The sequence below is a fragment of the Gobius niger genome, assembly GCF_951799975.1.
Source record: "Gobius niger genome assembly, chromosome: 14".
NCBI lineage: Eukaryota > Metazoa > Chordata > Actinopteri > Gobiiformes > Gobiidae > Gobius > Gobius niger.
Genome location: NC_136865.1, coordinates 28648985 through 28671941, shown reverse-complemented (window position 1 = coordinate 28671941; position 22957 = coordinate 28648985). Strand labels below are relative to the sequence as shown.

The 22957-nt window shown below is 42.2% G+C and overlaps 1 protein-coding gene across 4 annotated transcripts in view; it reads left to right on the top strand.

The window, feature by feature from the left end:
- The window catches only part of LOC306973821 (chromodomain-helicase-DNA-binding protein 4-like), a 53654-nt gene extending 32184 nt beyond the window's left edge, over positions 1-21470 (top strand). For 2 of the 4 annotated variants that reach the window (XM_079570849.1, XM_079570848.1), the window contains exons 20-40: positions 58-199; positions 2177-2308; positions 2379-2496; positions 3535-3659; positions 3740-3832; positions 3922-4060; positions 5219-5388; positions 6725-6908; positions 6988-7077; positions 7849-7943; positions 8142-8275; positions 8867-9011; positions 9088-9253; positions 9370-9467; positions 10783-11038; positions 13206-13451; positions 14802-14910; positions 16727-16859; positions 18881-19076; positions 19306-19475; positions 21182-21470. In XM_079570849.1, coding sequence (XP_079426975.1) covers positions 58-199; positions 2177-2308; positions 2379-2496; positions 3535-3659; positions 3740-3832; positions 3922-4060; positions 5219-5388; positions 6725-6908; positions 6988-7077; positions 7849-7943; positions 8142-8275; positions 8867-9011; positions 9088-9253; positions 9370-9467; positions 10783-11038; positions 13206-13451; positions 14802-14910; positions 16727-16859; positions 18881-19076; positions 19306-19475; positions 21182-21196 — 2956 coding nt within the window. In that variant the 3' untranslated portion in view covers positions 21197-21470. The remainder of the gene's footprint in view (positions 1-57; positions 200-2176; positions 2309-2378; positions 2497-3534; positions 3660-3739; positions 3833-3921; positions 4061-5218; positions 5389-6724; positions 6909-6987; positions 7078-7848; positions 7944-8141; positions 8276-8866; positions 9012-9087; positions 9254-9369; positions 9468-10782; positions 11039-13205; positions 13452-14801; positions 14911-16726; positions 16860-18880; positions 19077-19305; positions 19476-21181) is intronic. The other 2 variants (XM_079570850.1, XM_079570851.1) reach the window with 2 other exon arrangements.
- Positions 21471-22957: the final 1487 nt, after the last annotated feature.

Here is a 22957-nt window from a genome sequence, read left to right as displayed (position 1 = left end):
AAATACCCTTCACCACGGAACCTGTGGCTAATCCCGTGCTTTTCTGTCGCCGTTTAGGAAATATTACAAGTACATTTTGACGAAAAACTTCGACGCCTTGAACACGAAAGGAGGCGGAAACCAGTTCTCGCTGCTCAACGTCGTCATGGATCTGAAGAAATGCTGCAACCATCCCTACCTCTTCCCCGTGGCTGCTTTGGTAACTTAAATTTGATACTTTAATAGGATTGGGGATTCCTGCCACAACTGTCCCATTCGAGAGACTTTTTTTTCTTTAGCCGCCAGAGTGAAGGAGAAATAGAGCTTGGACTGATTTTATTTGGACCATAAACAAAACATAAAAACACAAACTTAAGACTTGAAGTCCCCTGTCATTGGGCAAGGCAGTGTCCATCTATGGCACCAAGTCTTAATCTGACAGGGGAAGATGAAGCAAAGGCCATATTCATCCCAGTCACCTCTGAAGTGAGTTTAGGCTGGTTCATGCTGTGGGCACACTTACGGAAAACTTAAAAAGCGAACTGCAACTGTTTTTTTGGGTTCACGTCTCAATCATTCAGGCAAATTCACTTTTATGCCCCTAGAGGCCATAAGCGCCACTGCAGGTGTCGTAGCATGTTGCGTATTCTTACTTATTGATTGTCCGTGTGAGTAAATACTACGCTTTTTTCTCAAGTGGTTCTAGCCCGCAGTTAGCTTTGCCCGTTAGCCTGTTAGCTTCTTCTTCGTGATTCTATTACTGTGTATTGGTGGCTCCGACCCGGTGGCAGTCAAGTTGCAATTGTGGTTTTCTGGCCAGAGACACCAGGGGGAGATGAAAGACCCTCCAATCATCCCATTAATACTTGTATTACCCCCAGAGGGACTAGGAAAGAATGTATTTAGTTTTTCTTTAAGTTCAGTTTTGTGTGGGATTTAGTCTAGTTTTTAGGGCGTTATTGAAAAGCTTCAGAGTGCTCAGTCCTCAGTCTCCTCTTCGCTCTGGATTAGAATGACCTCAGGACGTTTGTCATTTTTATGTCCGTTTGCACGAGATCAGCAACGTCAGTAATTCACTCATTATTATTGACGATTTCCTGGAAGTCATGGGAAGATAATAACACTCACTGATGACGACAATCCCTTTATTCATTGTACTGAGTGTCTTTGTTTGTGTGAGCTTTGCTATAGCGACAAAAGTCTTTTTCTTTTACTGACAAATAAACAATAACAGTGTGGTGTCGGGGAAAAAAGTTCAGGTTCGACAGGTACCGGAAGAAAATCTATTTTTTTTTTATCGAAGTTTTGATGCTGTTGGTCCAGGGACAGAATATAAGGAAGTGCTAAAATTATTTTTTTTTTTCCCCCATTTCTACCCATTTTTTTCCCCTGTATTTTTTCTCATTTCTCTCAGAAAAATTTGCCCCATGTTTTTTTTTTGTTATATACTTTTCTACCCGTTTTTTTCTCTTTCCCCTGATTTTTGCTAATTTTTTTTTTTTTTTTTCACAATTTCTTTTTGCCTCAATTTCTTCCAGTTTTCCCCCAAATTATTCCACATTCTTCGCTGGAGATAAACCCGTTTTGGTAACGCTTTATATTAAGGTGTGCTCATTAAGTAGTAATAAGATATTAATAAGCATTTATAATATGCTTGTAAAGTATTAACACATCTCTTAATATACAAATAGGCCATTAATAATGCGCTTATTCATGGCCAGCCCTTAACCGAACCTTGACCATAACCCTAAAGTAACTACTAATGCTTATCAATACTTAATGAGCACAGCTTAATCTAAAGCGAAACCCCCGTTTTTGTAAATTTGCAGGTCTTCCGCACATTATTGTTCCGTTTCTGGTTCTAGATGACAAACATTTCAGTATCGGTATTGTTAAAGTACTGGTATCGAAAAGAATGTAACGGCGTCTCTGGGATTTTGCTCTTTTCTTTCTCTTTCCTAAAGCGTCCAAGCTTTTCTGTCATTTTTTCTCTTTTCTCCCACACTGTTTCTCTCTAACTCTTTAACACTAAATGGATGAAAAGCAGCATTTGATCTGAGTGAAGCTTCGGTGCTGTAGTGATATTAATCCATCTTAAATGTGGACACAAACACAGTTAAAAAAGGGTCCGGTTTCCACTCATTTATTCCTGCAGTGAATGGATTTTAAATGTGTCTTTCTTTCTCTGTCGTAACAGGAGGCTCCTCGTTTGCCGAACGGTATTTACGAGAACCAGGGTCTGATCAAGGCGTCGGGAAAACTGCTACTGATGCAGAAGATGATGAGGCAGCTGAAGGAGGGAGGCCACAGAGTGCTCATCTTCTCACAGGTAGGACGGCCCCACAGGATGGGCTCAGGAGCTTTAGTTCACACTCATGCGACGCTTTGCTTTCATTCAGATGACGAAGATGCTGGATCTGCTGGAGGACTTTTTGGAGAATGAGGGTTACAAATACGAGCGAATCGACGGAGGGATCACAGGAGGACTGAGGCAGGAGGCCATCGACCGGTTCAACGGTGAGGCGCCTTTTCCCACGACTTGGCATTAGCTCAAAATGAAGGCCATAAATGTCATTGTAACATGGTAGAAAGGGCAAAAAATGTGGATAATGTTGTTCTCTAATGCCAGGACATCTTTGAGTAAACTTTGAATCTTCACGAGAGAACAAAATACTAGAACGCTCCAGGATTAATAGTTTTGTAGGTTTTCTGGTGAGAGGCTCCGTCAGCAGAGAAAACAATCTGTCCTATCCGGCTTTTCTCTGATTGGTTAATACGCTTGTCAATCACAGCCGTCGGGGATTTAAAGAAATCACCCCCGATCCCAGAGACACGTCTTTGTAAAGACACATATCTGGTCATAGCTAGGGCTGAGTACGGTTACATTTTCGACTTTAACAATACTTGGTTTTCGATACCGATACCTGAACAATACCTGTACTTATGTATTTGTCATACAGAACCAGAAAACAGGTTAATAATGTTAATTTATTCCTTTTCCTTCCATTTCATTTCTGTTGCTTGTGTATCATTTGTTTGAAGTGAAAGAACCAAGAAACGTCTTTTACTGCAAAAGGGCAGAAAAAAGTACTTTTTAAGTTTTTATTTATTTATTATTATTATAATTTTTCTCATGTGTTTTCTCCTATTTTTCCCAATTTTTCCCCTGTTTTTTTGCCATATTTTGCCCAAAACTTTACCAAATTTACATATTTTTTCACTTGTTTTTGTTCATTTTTTTCATTTTTTCCCCTGTGTTTTTATTTTCTTATTTCCCCTCTAATTTTCCCTCTTTTAACCCTACATTTCTCCAAAATTTGCCACAATTTTCCCACTTGTTTTTCCCAATGTTTTTCCACATTTTCCCACTTATTTTTTTTATTTATATTTTTGTACTTGTTCAGATTTATCAGCTCATAAATAACTAAATCATCACTTTATTGCGTTCGAGGCTTTAAACGAGGCATGAAATCTGACTTGCTGCTCCATGTCTAAACCCAGGAGCTGTATTTTAAGGCTTTGTATTTAATCTGACGTGTGTTTTTCTCTCCTCAGCTCCCGGCGCGCAGCAGTTTGCCTTCCTCTTGTCCACGAGAGCGGGAGGTTTGGGCATTAACTTGGCCACGGCCGACACCGTGATCATCTACGACTCCGACTGGAACCCGCACAATGACATCCAGGTTCGAGACAGAGAAACGATCACACATTTCCCTCTTTGGGACGTCCCGGTTCTAACCTTTGAGCCGTGTTTTTCCTCCAGGCGTTCAGCAGAGCCCATCGAATCGGTCAGAACAAGAAGGTGATGATCTACCGCTTCGTCACCAAGGCGTCCGTGGAGGAGCGGATCACTCAGGTGAAACATCAAAACACGTCCATATTGTTTCCACTTTCATGTTTTTAGTCGACGTTTTGATTGAATGTTTCCCCCCGTGCGTTTCGTAGGTGGCCAAGAAGAAGATGATGTTGACTCACCTGGTGGTTCGACCCGGACTCGGCTCCAAGACCGGCTCCATGTCCAAACAGGAGCTGGACGACATCCTGAAGTTCGGGACGGAGGAGCTGTTCAAGGATGAGCAAGAAGGTGAGGGGGGATTTCAGATTCTGACCAATAACGTCACGTCAAACGAGATACCGATGCTTTAACGATACCAGGTTTTCGATATCGATACCTGAACAAGACTTTTTCGGTTTCAGATCGTTAACGTTCATTTATGCCTTTTCCTTTCATTTAATTTCTTTTGCATTTGTATCATTTGTTTGAGGTAAAACGACCAAGAGACTTCCTTTAACTACAAAAGGGCAGATACACACTTTCCAAGTTTTTATTTTCTTTTATTTCCCATTTTTCCCTTATTTTTCCACTTTTTTTAGTCCCAGTTTAGTCCCCATATAGGCCCAGTCAAGTCCCTGTCAGGACCCAGTTTAGTCCCAGTTTAGTCCCAGTTTAGTCCCAGTTTAGTCCCAGTTTAGTCCCAGTGTAGTCCCAGTGTAGTCCCAGTGTAGTCCCAGTGTAGTCCCAGTGTAGTCCCAGTGTAGTCCCAGTGTAGCCCCAGTGTAGCCCCAGTGTAGCCCCAGTGTAGCCCCAGTGTAGCCCCAGTGTAGCCCCAGTGTAGCCCCAGTGTAGCCCCAGTGTAGTCCCAGTGTAGCCCCAGTTTAGCCCCAGTTTAGCCCCAGTTTAGCCCCAGTTTAGCCCCAGTGTAGCCCCAGTGTAGCCCCAGTGTAGCCCCAGTGTAGCCCCAGTGTAGCCCCAGTGTAGCCCCAGTGTAGCCCCAGTGTAGTCCCAGTGTAGCCCCAGTGTAGCCCCAGTGTAGTCCCAGTTTAGCCCCAGTTTTTGGACTAAACTGGGACTAAACTGGGTCTAGTTTAGCCCCAGTTTAGTCCCAATTTAGTCCCAGTTTGGACACAGTTTAGCCCCAGTTTAGTCCCTGTTTGGACACAGTTTAGCCCCAGTTTTGACACAGTTTAGACCCAGTTTGGGACTAAACTGGGACTAAACTGGGGCTAAACTAGACCCAGTTTAGACCCAGTTGGGACACAGTTTAGCCCCAGTTTGGACACGGTTTAGACCCAGTTTAGTCCCGTTTTGTACATGTTTTTTCCCCAATTTCCTCGTGCTGTTTTATTTTATTTATCTATATACCAGACTGGCATCCGTTAACGGTGCCCAGTATTACTTACTAACCCTAACCCAGGACCTGAATGTCTTGACCGAGCTTGTTTATCTGTGTTTCTTCTTCAGGGGAGAATAAGGAGGACGACAGCAGCGTCATCCACTACGACGACAAAGCCATCACCCGCCTGCTGGACAGAAACCAGGACGCCACGGACGACACGGAGCTGCAGAGCATGAACGAGTATCTGAGCTCCTTCAAAGTGGCTCAGTACGTGGTCAAGGACGAGGACGAGGAGGTGAGACCAGGCTTCTTTTAATACATTAACTGCTCTTTTGAGAGGGTTAGAATCTTCTTAGCTCATTATACTTAGAAACTAATAAAATGGCTACATGTAAAGATTAAAACCAGTGGATTCAGTTTATTTACTTTATATAACCAACAAATCCATTGCGAACCATTACTATAGCACTGAATGTTTTAACTTCCTGTTGGTCAGTGTCGAGTAAAGACTACTTCCTGTCCACGTTTTGGCGTGAATTAAACAATATGATTTAAAAACGTTAAAAAAAACATCAAGCTCTGTTTACTTAGGCATGATTTTCGATGGTGGAGCTATTTTACAGTTTGTTAGCATTAAGTTGTTGTTAGCCTTTAGCTTCAAGGCCAGTTTTATAGCGTCTCAGCAGTGCTAACTAAACTCAATGACCCTTTAACGATCACTAAACACAATGTACCATTAGACACTAGGATTGTGACAATATATCGATTTTTCCGATATATCGCGATATTTTGTAGGACGATGCCGATAATTTTTTTCCCAATAATACTTTTGATGACATGCATATTAACCTCTTAACTCCTGAACCGAGAGGATCTTTTTCCTCACGTCATCAGATTTTTTTTCCATCATTTTTTTGTTGGGTGTTTGGTTTTTTGTCCCTTTTTCGTCCATTTTTTGTCAAATTTTTGTCATTTTTTAATCCATTTTTTTAATCACTTTTTTGTCACTTTTTTGTCATTTTTTCATCAATTTTTGTCATTTTTTTCATCAATTTTTTGTCAATTTCCTGTGACATTTTTGTGACATTTTTGGCACTTTTTCATAAATTTTTCGTCACTTTTTTGTCAATGTTTTCTCACTTTTTTGTCACATTTCCATCATTGTTTTCGTCTTAGTTTTGTCGCTATTTTCTCACCTTTTTTCCAGAAGCTTTTGGACTGAGGTAAAGCCAAACTGGAGAAAATGTGCTCGGTTCAGGTGGGAGTTAAGGGGTTAATGAGCGACGTTATGCATATCAGTGAGGCAGCAGCGCTCCACTATTTTCACAATCAGAGGCCAATAATGATTAAGAATTCAGTACAATTTTAAGCACTTGGACCAAGCACTCACACAAATATATCAAATGTAAATGAAGTGATGCCTCTGAGATCTTTAGACCGTCTTCAGTGTGTAAGTCGGGGATCATTTATTCACACAGAAAGAGGTAAAAAGAGGTATCATCTCGTATTGAATCGTGAGGTCTCCAGAGGTTCCTATTAGACACTGGAGTTAGTCTCTTAAGTACAGTACAGGCGCCACAATCCCCGAACCTGAAGTAAATGTTTAAACGTGTGAACCCCGTGTCCCGCAGGAGGAGGAGGTGCAGCGGGAGATCATCAAGCAGGAGGAGAGCGTGGACCCCGACTACTGGGAGAAGCTCCTGCGGCATCACTACGAGCAGCAGCAGGAGGACCTCGCCCGCAACCTGGGCAAAGGCAAACGCATCCGCAAACAGGTCAACTACAACGACGGCTCGCAGGAGGACACGGGCAGAGGTCACTTTCATCACTTCACTCACAGAGACTCATGTTTCTCTGAGCTTTTCAATAACACCCCTCTGTGGTTTCCCTGCAGCCGAGTGGCAGGACGACCAGTCCGACGGTCAGTCCGATTACTCCGTGGCGTCAGAGGAGGGAGACGAGGACTTCGACGAGAGATCGGAAGGTGAGAGCAGGAACACGGTCGTAGCATGATCGAGGACACGTTTATAAACTGCCCCAAAGTGCATTCCACGTTCAATCAAAGATAAAACTACTCAGATGTTCGTTTCAGGGACAGTATGTTCATCTAATTTCATCCATTTCTTTCTTGATGGTGATTTGTAAAGAAAAAATATATCATTGGATACGAGTTTTTATGCTTTTGGTCCATGGACATTACAGTGACAGTCTGTAAGTGAGGAGAGAGTGACATTTGAAAGTAAATAATCAAATCCCTCCCCTCTTTAACCAGAAAGCCCTTCTTAGTTTACAAAAATGAGGAAAGCAGAATGTTCAAAAGTAAAATGACCAAGCTCCTCCCCCTCCTCCTGATTGGACCTGACTTCCTGGTTCACAGGAAAAGCTCAGCTCATTGGTCGACACAGGAGGATGCTAGACTCTGATTAGTTGCTGAGATCTGGGAAGGAGGGACTTTACAAAAAAATATCTATATTGATTATTACTAACTTGACATCAAAATAAAAAATGCCCCATTATTCTCAATATTTTTTTCTTTCTTTTTTTATCGTTTTCCCAATTTTTCCCCCTAATTTTTGCTCATTTTTAGTAATATTTCCTTATTTCACCTAATTTTTTACCCAATTCAAAAAAGTAAAAAGCAAAAATGTCCTCCTCATCTTGACCCTAAACCCAGCCCAAAGCAGTGAAAGTGTGAGTTCAGTTTCTTCTGTTTTACAATCACGAGCTTAAACGATGATGTTCTGTGTGTTTTCAGCGAACAACTCCCGCAGACCGGGCAGGAAGGGCCTGAGGAACGACAAGGACAAGCCACTGCCCCCCCTGCTGGCCAGGGTGGGAGGCAACATTGAGGTCAGTCCAGGCACTCGTTTATCAGAACTCACTTTCAGATCTTGCCACTCCAGACTTTATTGGAGAAATATGTGCAGCAAACTGATATAAATTGAAATAGTTTGTGACAACAGAACTTAAAAACATCTGACTTGTTGCTGCCGTATGAAACTTTAGAAGCTGGTTTGTGGTTTGTAATTGTACTTTCGTGCTCTGCAGGTGCTGGGCTTCAACTCCCGCCAGCGAAAGGCCTTCCTGAACGCAGTGATGCGTTATGGGATGCCTCCACAGGACGCCTTCACCACCCAGTGGCTCGTCAGAGACCTGCGCGGGAAATCAGAGAAGGAGTTCAAGTGAGTGGAATCACGTTAATCGATGGATACACTGGGTCATAGTTGCTTTATATTATGAAAAATATTCAGGTATAAGAAAAATAGGATAAAAACTCAAATGAAAATGCAATTAAATCTATTAACCTTTTATATTTTGACCCCAGAAACCTCCTTTTTAAAGTCTATATAGTACAGTATAGTACAGTAGCTGCACATTAACACATATTTATATTTTTCATCTTGTTTATTTTAATATTCTTTATGCATGCCCCCTTATAGTTTAAAGTTTTATAGCTTATTTGTATCTAGATTCTGTTATGTTTTATGTTGCACGTCTGCACCGAGATAAATCCTTGTTTGTGAACCTGTTCTCAAACAATGGTAATAAAAACTATTCTGATTCTAAATTCTTTGCAAAAGGGGTGAAACAGCGCCCCCAATTTGACGCTAGTGGTCAAAATGTGTACTGCATCCATAGTAACATTGAGAATGAATGGCCCACCAGAGATTGACCTGCTTTTATGTTTAACACTAACTCTCTTCCCAACAGAACTGTTCCGTGGGCCCCGCTTTGGGACCCCCTGATCTAAACTATACTGTCCTTCTCTTCAGAGCCTACGTGTCGTTGTTCATGCGACACTTGTGTGAACCCGGAGCCGACGGCGCCGAGACTTTCGCCGACGGAGTCCCCAGAGAAGGACTGTCCCGACAGCACGTCCTCACGCGCATCGGCGTCATGTCCCTCATCCGTAAAAAGGTACAAACTCCCCCCCCCCTCCTGTTCCCTCTGCTGATCGCGGGACTCACCTCCGCCTCCGTCTGCCTCCGCTCAGGTGCAGGAGTTCGAGCACGTGAACGGGCAGTGGTCGATGCCGTGGATGGCGGAGCTGGAGGAGGCCAAGCGGGCGGCGGCGCAGCCCGAGTCCCCGGGAAAGACCCCGTCCACCGGGACGCCCGCCGACACGCAGCCCAACACCCCCGCGCCAGGTCAGGACAACGGTAACTGAAGACTTTTATTCACGCCACCAAGACCAAGAGTTTTAGTCAGAAGTGGATTTGGAGACACGTTTTTATGAGTCTGGCTTTGGTTGAGTTTGTGTTTTTAATGTTTGTAGTTGAGGAGATGAAGGTCGATGAAGCTGCTAAAGACGGAGAGAAAGACGTAAAGAAAGAGACTGAACCAGAGAAGAACGGGAAAGACTCAAAGAATGAGGTAAAAACTTCATTTCTACAGCGATCATCAATGTCTGTTTTGTTTTTTATACTTGTTGATGACTAGCAACAGGAAATATTTGAAGAGCATTTTCTTTTTTACTTGAACTCCTCCACTTTTCCGCAAAGCTCTCGATTTACCGATCGATCTACGTTCTCACCCTCACCTCTGGTCATGAGATTTGGGTAACGACCGAAAGGACAAGGTCGTGGATACAAGCGGCCGAAATGAGTTTCCTTCGCAGGGTGTCTGGGGGTGAGGAGCTCAGTTCCCCGGGAAGAGCTCGTAATAAAGTCGCTGCTCCTTCATGTCGAAAGGAGCAGCTGAGGTGGCTCGGGTGGGTCCGGATGCCTCCTGGTCGCCTCCCGCGGGAGGTGTTCCAGGCATTTCCTATTGGGACAAGGCCTCGTGGAAGACCCAGGACACGCTGGTGGGACTATGTCAGTGGTTCTCAACCTGGGGGTCGCGAGACAAATTTGGGGGGTCGCCAGATCATTTAGATAAAATACATTAGCAAATAATCTAATGTTTTATTGTAGCATGTGTTTACTATTGTACCAGAGTGCCATTATTTATTCGTAGTTTCATGAATTTTACTTCAGCTATTTGTTTTTCTTCTTTGTTTTTTAATAATTATGTAGCCTAATGTTACTATTTTTCACGGTGTGACCCGGGCGGGGGGTCACGAACCCCTATACCAGTTATAATGGGGGTTGCGGCTCCAAAAGGTTGAGAACCACTGGACTATGTCTCCGAGCTGGCCTGGTGTCGCCTCGGGGTCAGAACAGCTGGAGGAGGTGTGTGAGGATCGGGAAGTCTGGGCATCTCTGCTGAGACTGCTGCCCCCGCGACCCGGCCCCGGATAAAGCGGAAGAAAATGGATGGATTTCTTTATTATTCATCTTCTTTTATACAGGATCTCAACGCCTCATTCCAAACACAACGATCACAAAACTGTGCAATTACAAAAGATTCACTAAAACCACATGACTTGACTCAACATTTCCAGTTAAAACAACCATGGACACTTTCTCCAGTCCTTTCAATACTTTAAAATCTCAAAGCTTGATCATTTTAGGGCTGGGCTTTTTACGAAAAATGTCTTGCGGCAAGTTTTGGCATTAGATTTGCAATTTAAAATTTAAAATGCAGATCCCAGTCTCGGGGAATAGTTTTGTAGCCTTCATACATTAGTAAAAGGAAATATTCTCCGTCTCGTCTCGTCTTGTTTGCGGCGCTCGGAGGGAAATAAAGGTGGAAACATTTACTTTCCCTCAAAGCCTCCCGTCTTGACGTTCACCTCCGTCTGTCTCAGGTGATCGCCATCCCGGACGACGAGGAGAAGAAGGAGGCGGAGAAGAACGGTCAGGAGCCGGCGGACGACAAGGCGCCCAACGGGGAAACGGCCACGACCAACGGCACCAAAGAGCCCGAGGAGGCGAAGGAGAAGGAGGCGGAGGAGAAGGAGAAGGAGAAGGAGAAGGAGAAGGACGCCCCCGAGGAGAAGAAGAGCGACGCCGCAGAGAAGAGCGAGGGGTCAGAGGTCAAGGCCGAGGACGTGGAGATGAAAGGTAAGATCCGTTAAGAACATAACATTTAAAGTAATCCTGAAATCAATATAGGATCAAGGTCTGAATATAAATGATTAAAAACATTATGAGATGTAGGGCTGCAACTAACGATTATTTTGGTAATCGATTAATCGACCGATTATTTTTACGATTAATCGATTAATCGCTTAACTGTGAAAGGTGCATGGAAATTGTATTTTTTTCATTTTTTTTATCACATAAGCTAAAGTGGCGCCGCTTGAGGACACGTGGATGGAGTAAACTTAAAGTAAACGTTTGTAGGAGGCTCTTTGTGCTAGTTCTGCTTTGATTGGACGAGACAAAGACAGATATTTATGAAATTTACGATATACAAAACACTGCAGACCCTAACTTTATAAAACAAAGTAGGTTTTCATCCAAAATACATAATTGTCTTGTCTTTTTTGCTCAATTTTAGTCTGTGTTTACTAGAAAACGATTAATCGATTACTGGAATAGTTGACAACTATTTTAGTAATCGATTAGTTGTCGATTAATCGATTAGTTGTTTCAGCCCTAATGAGATGCTTTCTTTATTTACAAAGCTCTTCTTGGTGCCTGGTTATTAAGTCTTATAAACGCTGAACGAGGTCTCAGGACATTTTGACTCTTGAGTCTCAGTGTAAAGACAGAAAGGGGGAAGAAGGACTTTTGCTACTTTGCACCAGATATCTGGAATGAGGCAAAAAAAACCTTTTGTGGATAATCTCGTGACCTTTGATCAGTTTAAATCCCTTGTGAAGGAGTCTCCTCCATGTGACTGCTCGTGTTTTTAAGTTTTTACGTTTTCTTAGTGTTGTGTTAGAACATACAATGTAGATAAGTCAACAATAAGACAACAGTAGAACAATTACAACGACTAACAGGTCTCTCTTGCAAATCAGACATTGAGTCTCAAGAGACCACCTGTATAAATAAAGAATAGAAAGTACTGTTTAAGATTAGCAGGGTTTTCTGTTTTTTTTTTTTCATTTCATTTATTTCAGGCAATGCCACAGAAAGTACAGTATGTAAACATGATGATCCATTTCTACCTGAAAGGGAGTGGGAAGAAGATGCCTTATTTAATGTATTTAATGCATTAAAAAGATTTAAACTGGCATTATATCTATATTAATTGGAAAATGACATTACTTCCTTTTTTTTCTACATAAGTTTGTAACATGAATACAGCAACCCCTCGTTTATCTACTAAAAAGTAGTCCGCTTTATTATTAGGTTTTATTATATATGTTTTAAGGCTGTAAAACACTCACCTCACACTTTATATACTTTTCTCACTCGTTCACACAGGTTCTTCCTCATGCCTGGTGTCACTGTGCGATTTATTTTGTCTTATAAGATTTTTAGATTCACATTACAGACGTGGGGATGGAAACATCATGAGCCGCTCTCGTCGCCGCTGTGCGATTGTTCAGAGTTTTATCGTAGCAGTTGTAGTTTTGAGCTGAGGCGAGCGCCACAGGCTCGCGGGGTTTATTTCCGCGGAAAAGTGCAGGGAAAGTCCTGTAAAACGCGGAGTCGGACCCGCTCATGCCCAACCTGTGCTGCTGGGACAGAGATCCTCTCTGCAGCGAGAGGAGGCTCACTCGGCGACGAGCCAATCAGGACGCAGAACACAATACACATATGCTGTAAAAAAAAAAGTGGCAAAATTTTACTAAAAATAAATCCGTGAAACAGGGGGAAAGGTGAACCACGTTATAGCGACGGACCGCTCTACATAAATTATGCTCCTAAACTTTGGGGAAAACTTTGACCTTTGCAAACACTTGTGCTTAAGTTTCAAGGTTCAAAGTTGTTTGTTTCTTCCTGAACAACATTTTCCCTCATTCCTCGTTTGTGAGTCTTTAGAAATGACACGTGCACAGATCGTTTCCCTCTGTGGCATTAAATACAGTAGCTGGGAATCAAAATGTTATTAAAAATCTGTCTTTTTCTTGCTCTTTCATGAAATGTAGAGTTTAGTATTAAATCATGGCATAAACAGGAAAGAGTACACAGATATTTTAATGCCTAGTTCAAATGTTGATCCAAAGTTGCATTTGTGTTTCCTGTTTTTGTTTAGTGAAAGATAAAAGCTTGTTATATTACGACGATATACGACTGTTATATTTTAATTGTTCCCGTTTTGCTGTTTTAACAGAAGAGAAGAAAGAGGAGAAGAAAGAGGAGAAGGTGGAGAAAGCGGAGAAGATGGACACGACTCCGGCTCCCGAGGAGAAAAAGGAGGAGAAGTCGTCGGACGATAAAGAAGTGAAGGAGGTGAAGCCCGAGGAGAAGCTGCAGAACGGAAACGGCAGCAAAGACAAAGAGGCGACGGCGGCGAGCGACGACAAGAAGAAAGCCAAGAGCAGATTCATGTTCAACATCGCGGACGGAGGCTTCACAGGTTCAAACGCTTTCTGGATTTGCACATTAAGTTTGTCGTTTTTTCGGGACTTTCTCGATGACGATGATGAACCTCTAACTGAACCTGAACCCGAGCACGTTTTGTCCAGTTTGACAAAATCTAAAAGCTTCGTGAAAAAAGCGTCAAAATGGCGACGAGACGTAAACGAAAGGAAGAAAAGGATGAAAATGCAGCAAAAAAAACAAACATCAGAAGAGCGACAAAAACGCGACAAAATGGACGATAAAAGTGTTTTTTTTGTTGCTTGTTTCATCACAACAGAAAATGGGAAAACGCAGCAAAACAGGCAAACAACAAAAACATACCAAAACTGACAACACGAGGAAGAAGCTTAGATCAGTTTTGTCGGTCTGAGCTTTCAAATGAGGCCTTACTCAAGAAGCTTTTAGATTTGGGTAAAGAAAAACTGAAGAAAATGTGCTCAGGTTAAGACGAGGGGTTAGGTGTTAAACCATCAGAAATATGGCTGGGACAATCCTCTTTTGTCACGATCCGATATGTGTCACGATACAATATGCTACGATTTTGTTTTTACGAATTTTAAGGTTAACATATTGCAAATCGTAATTACAAAGTTTATAAATCCAATGCCATTTCACATTTATTGGACACATGACATTTAGTCTTTAGATCTTAACACTTCAAAGTGCTGTTACTGGAAAACAAAGCCGTGCAGGATTAAAATACCTCCCAACAGTGAAAAAGTATCGATACTTGGTGTTGCAAACCAAAGTATTGCAATCCAAATCCGATCCGATATTTTGTCCCAGCCTTATTCAGAACATTCAAAACGTATAAATTGACATTGTTTTGTCGCTCAAAGGGATGTTTGACACACTGCAGAAGGGCAGAACAAAATTTCCCACAATTCTTTTCAAACATTTTCTTACCTGATCTACTCTGTCAATAATGTACCTCCAAACAGTAGCTCACCAAGCTTCTCCAGGTCGCTCGCCAAAGACATCTCTACACGCTTGATAACTCAGGTTTTAGATGCATTTTCTGTTTGTTCTGAACATACTGAACACAATCTGGGAACAGTTGGTTGAATATAGTAAAGTATAAGGACTAAACCTTCTTTGGCAAGTCATTCTTCTGGGTGAACTCCACCCAAGTTGCGTTTTTCAAGTGTAGTTCTCCGATGTTCATATTGTGTAAAAGTAGCTCGTCGGAGGAAGTTGGAGACCCCTGGTGTAGATAAACTCGATATTGTACACTTGCTGATCTTCCAAACAGTAAATTCTATGTTATCTTGCTCCTTGTTGGATACTTAATAGAACTAGTCTCTTGTTTTGAGTTTTAACGCCTGACTCGTGTGTGTCTCCACAGAGCTGCACTCTCTGTGGCAGAACGAGGAGCGAGCGGCGACGGTCACCAAGAAAACCAACGAGATCTGGCACCGGCGCCACGACTTCTGGCTGCTGTCGGGCATCATCCAGTATCCTTCACAGAACAACTCATGAAAACATCACCATGTCCTCGTGTTCTCCCCTCTGTCTCCATCACCTGACATGTTTCTGTAGGTCCTCATGCTCCCCCTCTGTCTCCATCACCTGACATGTTTCTGTAGGTCCTCGTGCTCTCCCCTCTGTCTCCATCACCTGACATGTCTCTGTAGGTCCTCGTGCTCTCCCCTCTGTCTCCATCACATGTTTCTGTAGGTCCTCATGCTCTCCCCTCGGTCTCCATCACCTGACATGTTTCTGTAGGTCCTCATGCTCTCCCCTCTGTCTCCATCACCTGACATGTTTCTGTAGGTCCTCGTGCTCTCCCCTCTGTCTCCATCACCTGACATGTTTCTGTAGGTCCTCATGCTCTCCCCTCTGTCTCCATCACCTGACATGTTCCTGTAGGTCCTCATGCTCCCCCCTCTGTCTCCTTCACCTGACATGTTTCTGTAGGTCCTCATGCTCTCCCCTCTGTCTCCATCACCTGACATGTTTCTGTAGGTCCTCGTGCTCCCCCCTCTGTCTCCATCACCTGACATGTTTCTGTAGGTCCTCATGCTCTCCCCTCTGTCTCCATCACCTGACATGTTTCTGTAGGTCCTCATGCTCCCCTCTGTCTCCATCACCTGACATGTTTCTGTAGGTCCTCATGCTCCCCTCTGTCTCCATCACCTGACATGTTTCTGTAGGTCCTCATGCTCTCCCCTCTGTCTCCATCACCTGACATGTTTCTGTAGGTCCTCATGCTCCCCTCTGTCTCCATCACCTGACATGTTTCTGTAGGTCCTCATGCTCTCCCCTCTGTCTCCATCACCTGACATGTTTCTGTAGGTCCTCATGCTCTCCCCTCTGTCTCCATCACCTGACATGTATCTGTAGGTCCTCGTGCTCTCCTCTCTGTCTCCATCACCTGACATGTTTCTGTAGGTCCTCGTGCTCCCCTCTGTCTCCATCACCTGACATGTTTCTGTAGGTCCTCATGCTCTCCCCTCTGTCTCCATCACCTGACATGTTTCTGTAGGTCCTCGTGCTCTCCCCTCTGTCTCCATCACATGTTTCTGTAGGTCCTCATGCTCTCCCCTCTCTCTCCATCACCTGACATGTTTCTATAGGTCCTCATGCTCTCCCCTCTGTCTCCATCACCTGACATGTTTCTGTAGGTCCTCATGCTCTCCCCTCTGTCTCCATCACCTGACATGTTTCTGTAGGTCCTCATGCTCTCCCCTCTGTCTCCATCACCTGACATGTTTCTGTAGGTCCTCATGCTCCCCTCTGTCTCCATCACCTGACATGTTTCTGTAGGTCCTCGTGCTCTCCCCTCTCTCTCCATCACCTGACATGTTTCTGTAGGTCCTCGTGCTCTCCCCTCTGTCTCCATCACATGTTTCTGTAGGTCCTCGTGCTCTCCCCTCTGTCTCCATCACCTGACATGTTTCTGTAGGTCCTCGTGCTCTCCCCTCTGTCTCCATCACCTGACATGTTTCTGTAGGTCCTCGTGTTCTCCTCTCTGTCTCCATCACCTGACATGTTTCTGTAGGTCCTCGTGTTCTCCTCTCTGTCTCCATCACCTGACATGTTTCTGTAGGTCCTCGTGCTCTCCCCTCTGTCTCCATCACCTGACATGTTTCTGTAGGTCCTCGTGTTCTCCTCTCTGTCTCCATCACCTGACATGTTTCTGTAGGTCCTCCTGCTCTCCTCTCTGTCTCCACCCCCTGACATGTTTCTTTAGGTCCTCATGCTCTCCCCTCTCTGTCTCCATCCCCTGACATGTTTCTGTAGTTTTCCACCTTGACTCCGCCCCCTCAGACACGGATACGCTCGCTGGCAGGACATCCAGAACGACGCCAAGTTCGCCATCCTCAACGAGCCCTTCAAAGGCGAGATGAGCCGAGGGAACTTCCTGGAAATCAAGAACAAGTTCCTGGCCAGACGCTTCAAGGTAAAGGCGCCGATGCGGAGCTCGGAATGAAGGAAACGCTCAGAATAATCATTATCTGGAAGAGCTTTTTAATATTGCAAAAATGCCCAACTACGCATCACTTTTAGTTCATCGTACAGAGCGCTGAAAAAGTATACGCCCCCTTCCAGATTTCATACATTTGATCATCAAGACAATTCATCAAAACAAAGACATTCTCAGTCAATTCAAAATACAGTTTCCAAATGAGTTTTAAAAAGAAAAATCCAAACATCTCTGACCCGGTGTGTCAGAAGTGGATTTGTTTATATGATGGATCCTTGTTGCCGTTAAACGATACCAGCTTGGGATCAACAAAAAGGATTTTGTACAACTGTTATTGGGAAACATATGAGTATCGAATGCAGGTACTGTGGGCAGGTAGATTATTTAGATAATTAGATAATTTGCCGTCCTGGGCAAGATTGAACTTTGGCGCCCCCCGTCTAAAAATAAAGAGGACAGTTATTCATATTTCTGCGTGTGTCTTGAACCAAATAGCTATAGTAATTGTTTTTGTTTTTTTGTTTGTTTTTTTCTTAAGTAAATTTCACGAATTTTCATAGCGATGTCCCGCGGCCCCCGAGGGCGTAGAAGAACCAGAGAGGGCTCGTTTGAAAGATTGAAATCTCACATTTTCGACCGCTGATTTTCGAACATAACTTTGGAACAGAAAGAGGTAGAGACTTGCGAAGTTGTAAATGGCGGGAGTATGAGGTTCAAACATTAAAGCGCAGTTCGCCGCCCCCTCCAGCAGATGGAGCCCTAGGCGGCCGCTTGGATCCGGGCGAAAAAAACTAATTTTGATGTTTGTTGGGTCCAGGAACCGCATTAAATTAAGTTTCTTTGTTGATTTAGCTCAAATAAATTATTTTTTTCCCCCAATTTGTTTCTTTTTTTTTTTTTTTTGCCACATTTTTTTCTTACTTTGGCGACAATTTTTTCTCACTTTCCCAATTTGTTTCCCTAATGGTCGCTAATTTTTATTGCAAATATTTTGCCTATTTAACCCCATATTTTTTCTATTTTTTCCCCAATTTTTTCCCCATTTTTCGCCTATTTTTGCCCTATTTTATGACACAATTTTCCTTATTTTTCCTTACATTTTCCCCCAAATTATTCCCCATTTTCCAGATATTTCTTCACATTGGAGAAGAACCTGATATTGTAAATGTGCAGATCTTCCACACGTTATTGTTCTGTTTTCTGGTTCGATATGACAAATATTTTAGTCTCGGTATCGAAAAAGTATCGTTCAGTTATCGGTATCGTTAAAGTACTGGTATCTATAAAAAGTCGGCCATTGACTTAACCTCTTAACTCCCGCCTGAACCGAGAGGATCTTTTTCCTCACGTCATCACATTTTTTTTTGTTGGGTATTCAACTCATTTTTGGCACATTTTTTGTCATTTTTTCGTCAATTTTTTTTGATCACATTTTGTCATTTTTTTGTCACATTTTTGTAATATTTTCATCAATTTTTTTTATCACATTTTTGTCATTTTTATTGGTCATTTTTTTGTCACATTTTTTGTCATTTTTTTGTCACATTTTTGTTATTTTTTTTGTCACATTTTTGTCATTTTTTTGTCACATTTTTTGTCATTTTTTGTCACATTTTTTGTCATTTTTTGGTCACATTTTTGTTATTTTTTTGTCACATTTTTTGTCATTTTTTGTCACATTTTTTGTCATTTTTTTGTCACATTTTTGTTGTTTTTTTGTCCATTTTTTCGTCAATTTCTTGTGACATTTTTAATCAATTTTTCGTCACTTTTTTGTCACATTTCCATCATTGTTTTCGTCTCAGTTCTGTAGCTATTTGCTCACCTTTTTTCCAGAAGCTTTTGGACTGGGGTAAAGCCAAACTGTAGAAAACGTGCTCGGTTCAGGTGGGAGTTAAGGGGTTAACAGATGTTTGAGATCTGGAAGGGGGCGTGTGCTTTTTCACAAACCGAAGCGCCTGACAGAAGGTTGTAATGTTTCCCTGGTCCTCCCTCAGCTGCTGGAGCAGGCGCTGGTGATCGAGGAGCAGCTGCGCAGAGCGGCGTACCTGAACATGTCCGAGGACCCCTCCCACCCCTCCATGGCCCTCAACACTCGCTTCAGTGAAGTGGAGTGTCTCGCCGAGTCGCACCAGCATCTGAGCAAAGAGTCGATGTCCGGGAACAAGCCGGCCAACGCCGTCCTGCACAAAGGTGTGTGCGCCGCCCTCTCATGGCCAAACGGGGAACTGCAGTTTGCTGTGGTGACCTTTGACGAGCTTTGTCCTTTAAAATAAACTTTCTAAAACATGTTGAGAATAAACTTTCCACCACAGAGTAAAGTAATGCATATAAACAATACGAATGTAGACCGGAATGACTGACACAGATCGGGGTAAAGTCTTTAATCCGTGTCTAAACTTCGTCCCCGTCTCGTCTCCAGTGCTGAAACAGTTGGAGGAGTTGCTAAGCGACATGAAGGCTGATGTTACCCGTCTCCCGGCAACCATCGCCCGGATACCGCCGGTCGCCGTGAGGCTGCAGATGTCGGAGAGGAACATCCTGAGCCGCCTGGCCAGCAGGGGGCCCGAGACGCACACGCAACAGCAGCAGGTGAATATCTGTCCCACCTACAATCACACAATCACGTTAGTATCACCATGGAGACGGGCTGGTGAGGTGTAGGGCTGCGTATCGTTATCGAAAACCAAGTATCGTTAAACTATCAAACAAATTAACGACACTTTTTTTGATACCTACAGAGTAATAATGTTAATTTATTGCTTTTCTTTCAATTGAATTTCTTCCCTTAAGGCGAGACGCGGCAGTGAAAGTATTGATTTTTCACGTAGTGGTCGAAGTGGAGATTTTTATCTATTTTCCTCCCTTTACGTCTTAGTTTTCATGTCAGATATAAAAATGATGATGTTTATTTTATGATGTTTTGTCTGCGAGGTGGGGGCAACCCGGAAGTAGCTGCTGCGCCGCGTAGAAACGCCGTCTTTCCCGCGGGTTTTCATTCATAAATATTGACAGATTTTACATCCACGTGTCCTGCTAAGGGGCCCCGTGATGACGCTTTCACCCAAATATGGTATTTTTCCTCCTACGAGACGCTGGAGTGGAAAAGTCAAAGAACGGGCCGAGCATGAGCACTCGCTACAAAACTTCAGGGCTGGTTTTCTCTGAATGAGAGAAGCCGCACTCGGGCAGAGCCTGAGCCCTTATAGAAGCTCCCACAGACTCCAAACTTTACAGTCTGAGACCTAACAATATTCTGAAGGTTTTTTCAGAGGGATTTTTTAATATCTAATTCCTAGCCTGATTTATTCAGCTTTGAAACCAAAAAAACAGGCGGAATTTGAGTTTTTTCAGATTTTTTCACTGATGATTAGTTTATTGAAAAACTAAACAAAATATCCAAAATCCCCTCTGAAAAAATCTTAGTTACTAATATGTCAATGAAATAAAACCATACAATTTAATCTGGCTCAATTCATTATTTTGATTTCGTTGCCCAAAATATAGGCTATTTTGACCATTTTAATGCTCAAAACGCCTTATTTTTATGTGAAAACATAAAATGACAGAAAAAAATGCAATACATTTTTTTCTCATATTTATATCTGTGATGTTCAGCAAAAGTTTCAAATTGAAATCTCTACATTTATTTTTTCCCCTATTCACCTGCAGTGTCTCGCCTTAAGGACAAAAGGGCAGAAAAAAACACTTCAAGTTTTTCTTTTTTTTCCCCCCACATTTTTAACCTATTTTTAATTTTTTTTCTCCAAAAAAAAATCCTGAAATTTCCCCAATTTTCCCCCCTTTTTTCCCAAATTTTTTTCTACGTGTTTTTTCCCAAATTTTCCTGAAATTGTACATTTTCCCCCAATTTTCCCCTAAATTTTCCCATTTTTTCCCCCCTTTTTTTTTTTTTTTCAATTTATGTTTCACTTTTTTTCTTTTAAACTTTGATCACCAACAGGATCAAAACTTGAACATACTGTGAAGATTTTGATATTTCTTTTCGGTGCCTGCTTTTGATTTTATTTTTATTATTATTATTATACTTTTATTTTTTTCCGATACCCGACTGGTATCGTTTAACGGTGCTCAGCCCTCGTGAGGCGTCCCAGGGAAGTTATGAGTCAGGCTTGAGTTCCTGAAGCGACCGAGCTCTTCCTTCGTGGCTTTAGTCTGTGTCAAATGTGCCTAAAAAGTTCACACAAAGGTTCACATCACTTTAATCCTGTTCTCCTTGAAGCTAAACGACATAAATCATAATTAAAGCGCTCTCGTCTCCGTCTCTCTCTCCGCAGATGTCTCAGCAGTAAACGAAGCGCTTACCTCTTTTCCTTTTGACATTCCTGAATCCTGATTGGTGCACAGCGACTGACGGACAGCTTGAAGCCACGCCCCCTCCTCCCCAAATGATGGACTTTTTACCGAGTGTTTCCTAACTCCGAGGCTGTGGACACAAAGCTATTTTATTTTATTTTTTCTCAATTTTTTTCAATTTGTGTATTAATATTATTGATATAATGTTATTATGATGTTTTTTTTGGGACCTAAATAAAGAATAAACAGAAGAATTTGGCCCAAACCTTCGTTCGTGTCGTTTTTAGCCCAACTTTACACCAATGAAAAAGTATCAATATGAGAATAAGTAATGAAGGAACTTTACTAGAGTACTTTGACTCTACTTGAGTAGTATTTATGTTTAGAACTTTCTTTTATCCCACTACATTTCAACGATTAATAAGATTAATTCAAACTGGAATTAAATCTATATAGAAAATATAATACAACTAAACCGTCACTTTCCACAGTGAATACATGTGTTTTAAGAAGCTGTTTCTTCAGTTCCTTGACTCAGCCCACACAAAGACCCTGTAACAGGCCAGAGTATATCCCCCATCTGGACTACACCCGGGGTTAAAGGGGCCTAGGCCATTTCATACCCTGAGTATAAAATGGCCTAGGCCATAATATACCCCCCCAGGCCAGATTATACCCCCAATCATAACAGCAGCTTAGAGTGATAGAGTGGGTTGTCCTTTAACCAGAAGGTTGGCAGTTCAAATCCATGCTCCTGCAGGTACAGGCTGCTGTTGTGTCCTTGGGCAAGACACTTTGCCTACCTGTGCATGAATGAAGTATGAGTGAGTGAGTGAAACTTTCCATGGCTTATAGTTCTTATGGTAATTCAAGGCATACAAAGTTGACATGTGATGCAATATTAATAGCTACATGCCTTTGTGTTATTACCAATAGCTAAATGTTCACATTTCAAATGTCAAATCTATGTCATGCATAAAGGATCATGCATTTTTCTTTGTTCTCCTTAATAATAATAGTAATAATTATAAAAATAATTATAAATGAGAAAAAAAATATATATATATATATATATATATATATTTTTTTTTTTTTTTTTTTTTTTTTTTTAAATAACCACTTTGAGCCCCAGGCTACAATCCAGTGTGGTTTGATCATTAACGTGCACTGTCCCTACCAAATAAACCAAATAAACATCTGTTCAGATTGTGAAAAGTTAGAGGGGTATATTCTGGCCCAGGGGGGGTATAGTCTAGCCTAGGCTATTTTATACCCCCGGGTATAGTTTGGCCTAGGCCAAAAATATGGGCGGGGGTTAATTTGGCCTGTTACACCGGTGCTGATCTGCTTTTACAATAAACCCACAGAAGGAAGAAACTTCTAAGAACAAAAACTCTTCGTAACGATTAAGAACTTTATGACTCGTAATGACTCGTAAACATTTATTTCAACACTAAACACTTTCGAACAACACAAAACAGACGAGCTTCATTTTTTCCAGATTGTTGAAAATCACAGTTTAAGAGACGACAGTTCACACACTGACAGACAGGGGGCAGTAATGAAATACTTTACAGTTTATCAATCCACTCTTTTTTGTTATTATTAATAATTCATTCTAACGTGGCAAATGCAAGAATATCACAATTTTAGTGATTATCAGTCTAGCATGGGAAGAGTTCAGGGGATTTATGCTGCAAACGTGGTATTACCTAAGGCTAAAACTGCAATAAATCATTAAATAAATCAAATATTTA